This window comes from Sorex araneus, chromosome 11 (assembly GCF_027595985.1).
Source record: "Sorex araneus isolate mSorAra2 chromosome 11, mSorAra2.pri, whole genome shotgun sequence".
Lineage (NCBI taxonomy): Eukaryota > Metazoa > Chordata > Mammalia > Eulipotyphla > Soricidae > Sorex > Sorex araneus.
Genome location: NC_073312.1, coordinates 46,139,702 through 46,150,997, shown reverse-complemented (window position 1 = coordinate 46,150,997; position 11,296 = coordinate 46,139,702). Strand labels below are relative to the sequence as shown.

Below are 11,296 nucleotides of genomic sequence, written 5' to 3'. Positions count from 1 at the left end.
TCGCTGTGTGTGTATGTTGCCACCACCGTGTTCTTTGGGAAAGTGGTCACTACCTATTGCACCACTTACCAGGGACTGCCACAGGGCACCTCACCCCAGAAAGATCCTCCTTGGAATCCCCAACCTGCTGCTTGGGTTCAGGGGCAGTTCTCCTCTAGCCGTGATCTCCCCTTCCCTCAAGTGTCCTCAATAAGGACTACGTGTATTATCCTGCCAGAGGGTTAGACTTCACGCCCAGACCCTGCTGCTCCTTGCACAGTGCTCTCACAGACTGCAGCTTCACTTGGGCAAGAAATAAGGATGCAGCCAGCAGGCCAGACTATTGGGAGGTGGGGATATGAGGAGGGGCTGGAGGCGATGCAGCCCCCACCTGCCACGAGAAGGGCAAGAGCTGTGCTGGAGGTCAGAGGAACAAGGGAGCCCTCTGAGAAGAGGAGGGTGGCAGGGTGCCATGAGGGGCGCACCGGAAAGGCCCACAGAGGGGAGGAAAGAGGCCCGGGCCACCCTGTGCAGAGACTCCGAGGTGCACTAAGGTGGCTGGGCCCACCCATGGTGCTAAGATCAGCTCCAGGAGCCGCCCCTTCTCTTGACCCTCCGGGATGCAGTGCCCCCAGCTCTGGGCTGGTCTCTGTTATGGAGAGATGGGCCAACCCTGTTTGCTCCCCCGCCGGGCTCCGTTCCCAACCAGCAGAAGGTGCCCCGTTCCCGGCTGCCAGGGCTTGTGAAACTGGAAAACTGTGTGGAGACACTGTATGGCCATTTACACAGACCTGGCAACTCACCTTCTCCCAAGCCCGAGTCGTCATCCCCAAGGAAGGGAAGGCCGGTGCCTCTGCGTCCAGGTGGCGGGGCTGAAGGGGAGGTGTCTGCTCGGAGGAAGCAGCAGCTGGCACTGTCCAGGCTGTTTTAGAGTCGGGGCACCAGAAGCAGCAGTTTCTCTCTGGTGATGCCCAGACACTGGTGACCAGCTGCAAGGAGATCAGAACCACCCCAGCGCTGGAGGACCCGGTGGTCAGCACTGGCCCTACTTTACCTTTTGGTTTTGGGCCGCACTCTGAGATGCTTGGGGCTTATGCCTGGCGGGGCGTGGGGGACCGTGTGCACGGCTGGGGACCGAATCCGGGTCAGCAGCTTGCAAGGAAAAGCCTCACCTGCTATACCATCTCTCTGGCCGCAGCCTTGTTTGTTTCCTTTGTTTTTGGGGCCACACTTGGCAGGTGCTCAGAAGCTGCTCCCACTCAGTGCTCAGGAGTCACGCCAGGTGTGCTCAGGGGACCTCGTGCCCCAGAGCAACACACTCTTTCCCGTTCTGTGACCTCCACGCCCCCCTGTAGGGCCTCTGTACAGGGTCAGGACTGAGCCTGGATCCCCGGGGAAAGCCCTCTCCTGCTACCCATCTGCTGGGACCGCAAAGCAGCCGGGCGGAAAGTGCTCTCCTCCCCCGCCCCCCCCCCCCCCGGCCTTGAAAAAAATGATGACACCTCACAATGCCAAGTGTCCTGGAGAATAAGAAGACTGGCGAGGACGCGGCCGGGCTAGAGGCTGAGGAAGCCTAGAATCTTCTGGCTGGTTCCTTTGGCCTGCTTGAAATTGGCTCAAAAGCCATGGAATTAGCAGGCAGAGGCGCCGCCCCCTCCTCCTCTTACGGCTGAGGAGAGATCGGTTCCCACTGGCCGGGGCAGTGTCATCGATATAGCTGGTGTCACGGTTACGTTCCACTAGCAGATCACTCGACACCCGTCCGCCCAGCAGGACCGGCCCTGGGCAGTGCCGCTGACCTTCTCCTCTGCATTGTCCCGGAACCCCAGGGGAGGCCAGGACACAGGCGCCCCAACAGAGGGTACATTTCCCTCTTTCCACCGTCCCTCTCCCCTGCCCCCCCCCCCCCGCCACCCCCCCTGCCAGGGTCCTGCCTTCCCTGCTGCCCTCCCCCCTGGGGGCAGCGTCTGCTGCAGGAGGAGATGAGCAGACCGGGGCTGGCGGGCCGCCGCGGCCCCGTGGCCGTGCCGCAGAGCTTGGAAGGGGCCCCGGCGTGAGGCGCGGGGCAGGGCGCGGGGCCCGGTGGCACCATGCTGCACCAGATCCTGCAGGACATGTACATCGACCCCGAGGTCCTGGCGGAGCTGAGTGACGTGCAGAAGCACATCCTCTTCTACAAGATGCGGCAGGAGCAGCTGCGGCGCTGGCGGGAGCGCGAGGCGTGGGATGCCTTGGCGGAGGCGGACGGCCTCAGGCCCCCGAAGGTCAAGCGAGGTAATGGGCGCGCGTGCCCCGGGAGGGGTAGACCCCCGACCCCCTCCCTTGGAGGTGGAAGAGGGCTCGGTCCCCCTTTTTTTTAAAAAAAAGGGAGTGTTCTCAGGGCTGGGGGCTGAACCCCTTATTCTGTGTGAGCCGCTGGCCCAGGGCGTCTAAGTTTGATCAGCCCTGGGCTGTGTGACACGTTACCCAGGGACCCGGGTGGGGTCGGGGAACGAGCACCTGTTTCTCCTGTGCCCGGGGAACTTCCGGTGCGCTGGCCGGGACCACGGGCACCGTTCCTGTCCTTCTCATCCTCGAGTGGCGGCACCCCTGGAAAGCGGGTGTCAGGGCATATGCCCGTGCCACGAGTGACCAGCCCCACCTGGTAGTGGCACCTGCGGGCGAGAAGCCAGGGCTCAGCCTGGCTCCTCCTGGTTGGAGGCTGCTGGTCGCGCATCTCAGATGGGTGCTCAGGGGCCTGAAGGTGGGAATCAGCATCGCTGGGTCGTGGCGGACAAAGACCCCCGAGGCTTGTCCTAGGACTCAAAGATCCTCCTGGGGGGTGCGATGCTTTATATGGAAGTTGCACTCTATTTTGGGGTGAAGCCACTTAATATTTGTGGTTTGGGCCACACCGGGCAGTGCTCAGGGCTTACTCCTGGCTCTGTGCTCAGGGATCATTCTGGAGGTGCTCAGGGGGCCAAATGGGGTGTCAGGGTTAGAACTGAGGTCAGCTTCAGGCCAGCGCCTTAACCCCCGAACTGGATCTCCTGTCCACAGGTGCTGCACCCCAGTTTGCAAAACCATGTCTCGTTCATGCCCCACATTACCCTGTCCTGTGGCCTCGTGGTGTTCACACCCAGGTGACGTTCAGATGGAGTCAGTGGGGAACTTCAGTTCAAGTCCTGTTTCTGGGTTGGTCACACGAGCTGCTTAGTGATGGGCTCCTTCGGGCCACTCCAGCTGCCGGCCATCCCCGCACCGTGGGCACATGCTTGCTCGGGCTTCTGCCTCTGTCGTTTTCCTCTTGGCACTGTAGCCTGTCTTCCGGTCTGGACAGCTCCCGGCAGGGCTCGCTGGTCTTTTGGGGGTGCTTCTAGCAACAGGAAGGACTCGCCTTGCAGCTGCCCGTTTGCCGCCCCTCCTAGCAGTTGCCACATTGACATGGTCACCTGAGCCCCGAGGCCACCTCCTATTATCAGTGTGGTGGCTTTTCCCAGATGCCAGAAACTTTAACTGTGAAACTATTTTTATGGTGATTTGTCACACGTTGACATCCACATTGTCATTGTATAAATTATACATTGAACTCTTTTTTTTTGGGGGGGGGGTCATACTCGGCGATGCACAGGGGTTACTCCTGGCTTATGCACTCAGGAATTACTCAGGGGACTCTATGGTATGCTGGGAATCGAACCCGGGTTGGCCGCGTGCAAGGCAAACGCCCTACCCGCTATGCTATCGCTCCAGCCCCACACTGAACTCTTTTGGGTTTCTGGTGCAGAAGGTTTTTTTCTGCAGGTAATTAATTTCCTGATTGATAAAGGATGGAGAGGAGGAGGCAGCGAAAGAGCAATGGGTCTGTGTGGGTTGGGTCAGGGTCCCACTTGGGATTCAGCTGTGTGCTGTAGGCCTGCCTTTTGGGGGGACTCCTTGGGGCTTCCTTCAGCCTGCAAAGAGTTTCCGGCTGTGTGTCCAGCCTGCACAGCCTGCTTCCTGACCCGGATCATGGGGAAGGTTTGTCACCGCCTACCCCAGCCTGTCCGTGAACGCTATGGTTCCCTCCCTAAATGCTTCTGGAGCCTGGAGATCTGTCTCACACAAGGAACCATGACACAGAAGTGACACAATCCAGCCAAAGTCCCTCTGTGCTCGAATTGGAGAGGAGATACCATGAAATATTGACCTGGGGGTTGGGGGGAGTTGTTGGGTTTCTATCCACTCACTTCTGACCCTCTGCTCAGGGAATGACCTGTGCTTGCACATGTTCCCTCACTCATTCATATATTTACTCATTTATTCACTCACTCACTTGTGCATTCACTTACTCATGCATGCACTCATCCACCCACTCATCCACCCACTCCCATTTATTCGTCACTCAGTCATCCACTTACTCCACGCTTTCTGTTTTGTTTTACTTTGGGCCACATCTGGCAGTGATCAGGGCTTATTCCTGGCTCTGTGCTTAGGGATCATTCCTGGCGGTGCCTGGGATCAAACAGGGGTCAACTGTGCGAAGGCAAGCTCCCCGCCCACCGTTCTCTCTCTCCAGTTTGATCGTTGCAGTTTACAGACCCTGGGGGTTTGAACAACGCTGAGACATGCATTTGGCTTCACACAGGAGTAAACCGGGCACACATCCCTCCCCGCCACGCGGGCGTGTCTTCCTTATTCTCTCTCACTTTATTAAAAAAAAATTGTAATAGTTTCAATCTCCTTGCGGGAGTTGGAGATCGTCAGCCCGGGCTGTTTCTCAGCTGCCATCTTGTCTGCTGTTCTATCATGTTCGGACAAGACGCGATGTCCAGTGGGAATCCGAGTCATGGTGCTGTGCCTCCGGGACTGCGGGACGTCATGCGGAGTGACAGCCAAGCCTGACAGCCCTGCTGGAGCCTTTGCAGTCTCGTCCCCCGAATCCCTCGTGTCCTCCCGTGAGCCCCCTCTCCCTGCAGCAGGACTCCATACCTGGCCAGGAGCTGCAGCCTGCATGCACCCCCCCACCCCACCCCCTTCTCTGCCTGCCCTGCTCCTCCAGGGTCCTGGGCTGAGTCGGGTGATGCCCGGAACACGGGAGCCAGGACACGTGGACACGCTCCCTACTCCTGTGACCCAGAGCGTTTTCCTGCCCCTGCTATCAATTCCGTCCTGAGGAACAGTTTCTGCCCTGGTGACTCTGGGTCTCTGTGCCCACCCTCTGTGCCACCTGGGCGTGCTTTGTCATGCATCTTCCTCCACCTTCCTTCTTGGCTTCTCCTTTGCTGTGGCAGATGCCAGCCACGTTGTGGCCCCGCTGGCACGCAGCTGATTGTCCCCCAAGACAGCTCTGTGTCAGGGTCCCCTCCTCTGTCCCTTATTCTAGCCCCTGGAGGGCTCCTTCCTCGCAGCTCCCACCTCCACGGCTCACCCACCCCTGCCTGTGCGCCCACAGAAGCAGCCCTGCCGAGGCTGGAGGAAGTGCCTCCTTCACACCCTCCGCGTCAGCCCTGTGCTGTTGGCTGCTTGTTGGCGTTGCACTTGGCATCTCCTGCCATGAGGGTGCTGGATGCTGCCCTTCGCCCTGGGCCTTTGAGGAAGCCTCCGGGCTGCCTGTCCTGTGGTGCCTGGGCCCTCAGCCTTGGTCCGGGCCCTTTCTGGGCCTGGATGTCCTGACAGGGGTCACCGGCCCTGCCTGGAAGTTCTCACCGACCCAGAGGTGATATTTCTTCCACAGCCCTGTTCTCCATGGCCCCTCATGGCCGCCCCTCCGGCCCTCTCTCCACACAGTAGCCGAAGAACCTTTGAGCTCTCCTCAGCTCATGCAGCTTCCTGCCTCAGTAGCCCTCACTGCAAGTAAAGAAAACACAAGCCTGCCTGCCCCACTCGGCGGCTGTGTGTGGATGCTCTCTCACCCCAGGGCCTCAGCAGCCTGCTTCCTTCCCATCTTTCACTCCTCAGCTAAATGCTCAGGGGCACCCGCCTATTCCCGATTCCCGCTCATTATTGCTTTTTTCTCTCTATTTCTTTCTTTCTTTCTTTCTTTCTTTCTTTCTTTCTTTCTTTCTTTCTTTCTTTCTTTCTTTCTTTCTTTCTTTCTTTCTTTCTTTCTTCCTTCCTTCCTTCCTTCCTTCCTTCCTTCCTTCCTTCCTTCCTTCCTTCCTTCCTTCCTTCCTTCCTTCCTTTCTTTCTTTCTTTCTTTCTTTCTTTCTTTCTTTCTTTCTTTCTTTCTTTCTTTCTTTCTTCTCCTCCCTCCCTCCCTCTCTCCCTCCCTCCTTCCCTCCTTCCTTCCTTCCTTCCTTCCTTCCTTCCTTCCTTCCTTCCTTCCTTCCTTCCTTCCTTCCTTCCTTCCTTCCTTCCTTCCTTCCTTCCTTCCTTCCTTCCTTCCTTCCTTCCTTCCTTTTTGCCGCACCTTGATATGCTCAAGGGATTATTCCTGGTCCTTCACTCAGAATTACTCCTGGCAGTTTTCGGGGAACCATATGGGATGCCAGGGATTGAACCCCAGTTGGTTGCATGCAAGGCAAGTGCCCTACCCGATGAACTCTTGCTCAGCCCCTCACCTGCTTTTCTTCATGGCTCTGAAAGGACCTTAAAAAAATTTTTTTTTTCCATACTGGCTAAGTACATAACATAACATGACATGACATAACATGACATGACATGACATGACATGACATAACAACATAACATAACATAACATAATATAACATAACATAACATAACACAACACAAAAACATTCTATCCTGGGCCTTCGAAGTGTATCATTCAGTGACGTAGTGCATTTGAGATAGTGTGCAAATACCACTCATATTGCATTCCAGAACATTCTCCTTTGCCTCACCAGGAAAATTGAGTCTGCTGAGCAGTCATTTTCCATACCTGCCTCCTCCCCGTCTTCCTCTTCTCTCTCCTACTCCTTTCCCTTCTCTTCTTCCTCCTCTCCTTCCTGCCCCTCTCCCCTGCCCGCTTCCCACTGTTCGCTTGCTTGTGTCCTCCCCGACCTAATAGCAGGGAGACCTTGCTACTGCCGCTGCCTTATTTCTGTCCCGGCCTCTGGAGCCAGGCCCAGGTGCATGACTGTGGGGCCAGGGGGCTGCAAAGACTCCGGCTTGGGCTTGAGGGCTAGTAAGTAATTAAGAGATTAATTTTTTTCATGAAATGGTTTGGTGCTGTGCAGTATGCTCCTTCCTCAGGGGCTGAAGAGATAAGACAGTGGCAAGGGGCTTGCCTTGCATGAGACCCGACCCGGTCTCATTCCATTCCCAGCATCCATATGGTCCTGTGAGCACTGTCAGGAATAACTTGAGTGTGGAGCCAGGAACATCTCTAAGTGTGATCCAAAAACTAAAGCTAAAATAAACAAAATCCAACCAACCAACCGAACAACAACAGCAACAAAAAACAGGGATGAAAGTATCAGCTCAGGGTCTGTGGATGGGATGTGGCACAATGATAAAACACTTGCACTGACACTTGCACTGCAGTGGAAGGCTTGATTCTTGGCCTCACATATACAAAAAAGAAAATAAATTTTTTTATAAAGCACAGGGGCTGGAGTGATAGCACAGTGGGTAGGACGTTTGCCTTGCATGAGGCTGACCCGGGTTTGACTCCCAGCATCACATATGGTCCCCTGAGCACCTCCAGGAGTAATTCCTGAGTGTAGAGCCAGGAGTAACCCCTGTGCATCACCGGGTGTGACTCAAAAAGCAAAATAAATAAATAAATAAATAAATAAATAAATAAATAAATAAAATTTTAAAAAGCACAAAAAGCCAAAACCCCAAACAAACTGCTAATACTCAAGGGTCCAGAGAGATAGTATAGAAGTTAAGGCACTTGCCTTACACATAGCAATCTCAGTTGGGCTCCTGGAAGCACCACCAGGGATGACTCCTGAGCACAGAGCCAGGAATAGCCCGTGAGCACCACTAGATGAGGCCCCGAGAAAACCTCTCCACTCATACGTGATGCCAGGGATCAAATCTCTGTTTGCTGCATGCTAAGCAAGAGGAGCCGTACCTGCTGTTCTATCTCTCCAGTCCATCCTTAACACTTTCCCAAGAATGAAAAGAGTTGGAAAGAAATCTTAAACTTTATCTCTTTAAAAAAGATTGTTCTTAATTGGATCACTGTGAGATAGACACTTACAATACTGTTAATGATCAGGTTTCAGTCATACAGTGTTCTGGCACGAAACCCATCCCTCCACCAGTGTACATTTCCCAGCACAGTGTCCCCAGTTTCCCTCCCATTACCCCCAGCCCCCCCTGCTCTCTGTGCCCACCCTCTGTGCCACCTGGGCGTGCTTTGTCATGCATCTTCCTCCACCTTCCTTCTTGGCTTCTCCTTTGCTGTGGCAGATGTCAGCCACGTTGTGGCCCCGCTGGCACGCAGCTGACTGTCCCCCAGGACAGCTCTGTGTCAGGGTCCCCTCCTCTGTCTCCTCTGTCTCTTATTCTAGCCCATGGAAGGTTTCTTTCTTGCAGCTCCCACCTCCATGGCTCACCCCACCCCTGCCTGTGTGTCTGTTCTCTCTTTCTCTCTCTCTCTCTCTCTCTCTCTCTCTCTCTCTCTCTCTCTCTCTCCCTCTCTCCCTCTCTCTCTCTCTCTCTCTCTCTCTCTCTCTCTCTCTCTCTCTCTCCTTTTGGGCAATGTGGTTTGCAATACAGGTACTGAAAGGTTATCAGGAATATACCTTTGCCTACTTTTAACACCCAGTTCTTGTCTAGCATAATCATTTCCAGCCATTATTGTCTTACCGGTCCCTTCTCTATCTTACCTACCTTCCGCCCCACACAGTTGTGGTTAATTTCAACCATTGACCAAGTCCTCCTAACCCCTGTTTTTCTTGGCTGTGTATATTAGTCTTCTAACACATATTTTTTAAAGAAATATTAAAAATTTCTTAATAGGGTTGTTGTTGCTTTAGAATTAGAACACCATTATTACTACTTCCTAGATGAAGGGCTAAAGCATGGGTAGAGTATCATAAACCAAGAGGGGCTGCCATGTTTGAATCATCCTCCCCCCACGCCCTCCCTGCTCCTCTCTCAGCCTGGAGGCCCACCGGATGGTTTCCAGAGAGGCTGCAGCTGCCTGCTGGGGCCTCGTAACCTGAGCCCATGGCGCTGGGCTGAAGTCCTGGCTGCCTGAGCGGCTATCCTGGCCATCTCTCCCAGTGGCTAGCATTACTGCTTTCCAGGTTTTTCTCACGTAAAAAATGAGCAGGACTGGAGATGAGGTATGAGGGCTAAGAGTTTGCCTTGCACGGATCAGCCAATCTCTAGCACTGCATTACCCACCTGCCCCCTAACAACCTCCCCACCCAGCACCACCAAGAATGACCCTTGAACACAGAGCCAGGAGTAAGCCCTGAGCACCACCAGGGTGTGACCTGAAAATAAAATATGTGAACAGAGGGGTTGGAGCAATAGCACAGTGGGTAGGGCGTTTGCTTGCACACGGCCGACCCGGGTTCGATTCCCAGCATCCCATATGGTCCCCTGAGCACTGGCAGGAGTAATTCCTGAGTGCATAAGCCAGGAGAAACCCCTGTGCATCGCTGGGTGTGACCCGGAAAGAAAAAATAAACATGTGAACAGAGATTCTTAGGTCTTTCTTGTTTGGAATCAGACTTTATTCCACACTGGAATCCAACTTGTTTGGGGTCTGTATGGTAAGCCATTTCTGTCTTGGATGAATGGTCTGTCTGGTTTACCCAGAATTTCTGTGTTTGACAATACGAAAGTTCTGCATCTCCCCAGTTCCAGACAGACTAGAAATGCTGGTGTCTGTTGTGTGTGTACACTAGTATTCTCATGCAGAAAGGTCCTCAGGTAGAGGTGGATTTAAGGAATAGGAAACTGGTGGGTGACAGATACGAGCAGAGGAGTGAGGAGGGAAGGGGAGTCTTCCCAGGTTAATCCTGGGGACAGTCACCTTGAGTCTGGGCCTTGGAGGAAAACCAGAAAAGACAGTGTGGTAGGGATTGATAGCTCAGGCAGCTCAGCACTTAGAGATCCTATTTCCTAGAGGGAAATTGGGAGGTAAAGACAAAGCTCTTATTCTTCTTGAGTGAGAATGTGGACATAGAACGAGAGCAAAATACAGTCAAGGTTCCGGTATTTTGCTTTTTTATTTTTTTTGCATATGATTGTCTAATTTTCCAGTACTACTTGATGGGAAACAACATGCTTTTTCCTTGTAGTTTTCTTCTTGCCAAGTACTCTTGAAAAGCAATGTGCCATATATGTGTAGGCTAATTTCTAGACTCTATTCTGTTTCATTGATGCATTCATCTTTTCTTACACCACACTAACTGAAGCTTGTTTATTTGGGGATCCCCCAGCACTGCTGGGGCCACCAGGGCAATGCCTGTGTGGTGTCAGGGAGACCAGGCAGTTCTGGGGTGAGACCTTGAGACCCTGAGTTTGCCAGGCATGTACTCCTGAGCTTGGAGCTCTTCTGGGCCTATCTGTAGTTTTGTTGTAAGACTTTACACAGATTGTGTGAGTTATTCAACTTTGTTCGTCTTCGACATTGTTTTGGCTATTAGAAGACCTTTGCTTCTCCAAATAAATTTTAGAGTCAGTTTGTTAATTTCTGGAGACATCTTACTAGGAATTTGAGATGACCAGAATGTAAAATAAGGCCAATTTCTCAGTTACATTTTTTGTTCAGAAATATTGTTATAAAAAATAAGTGCTATTTGTATTATTGTGTAATGATTTAACATTATTTTAAACATGTTTAAAATGTTCAGTTTTAATATTATGAATATTCATAAATATAATTCCCATAAACAAAACCTTTTTGAGATATTCAATATTTTTAAAGAGTATAGAGAGATCCTGGGACCTAATTACTTGGTAATTATGTTGTAAAGGCTTTATTATATGGAGCGAGTTAGCTTTTTCACACTGTAGACTACTACATACCACCTTCTATATACCACCCTCAGGAGAATGAGAAAAATAAATCAAAGTACTCATCACAGTGCTTTTTTTTTTCACAAGATTCTTGCCTTGCATATGCCCAACCCAGGGTTCAATCTCCGGCACCACATAAGGTCCGAGTCCTGTCAGGAGTGATTCTTGAGCACAGAGCCAGGAGTAAGCCCTGAACACTACTGGGTGTAGCTCAAAAGTCCCCCTCCCTCCAATACTATGACAAGTTTGAATTATAGGGTCAACAAAGTTATATTTAACAACTATAAAACTTTATTATTTGAACATTGAAATAAAAAGAACATTGTGTTCTTCCCCCTTTAAGCTTGCAATAATAAAAGATGCTGCATATCTTATTCTTGATTAGTATACAAGTTCTCAATCAGTGGGGGAAAGTAGCTACTAAAAA

At 52.4% G+C, this 11,296-nt stretch overlaps 1 protein-coding gene across 2 annotated transcripts in view; it reads left to right on the top strand.

Moving 5' to 3' along the window:
- Positions 1-2,069: 2,069 nt before the first annotated feature.
- The window catches only part of SH2D4B (SH2 domain containing 4B), a 73,259-nt gene continuing 64,032 nt past the window's right edge, over positions 2,070-11,296 (top strand). For both annotated transcript variants that reach the window (XM_055119592.1, XM_004607427.2), the window contains exons 1-2: positions 2,070-2,253; positions 2,577-2,579. In XM_055119592.1, coding sequence (XP_054975567.1) covers positions 2,070-2,253; positions 2,577-2,579 — 187 coding nt within the window. The remainder of the gene's footprint in view (positions 2,254-2,576; positions 2,580-11,296) is intronic.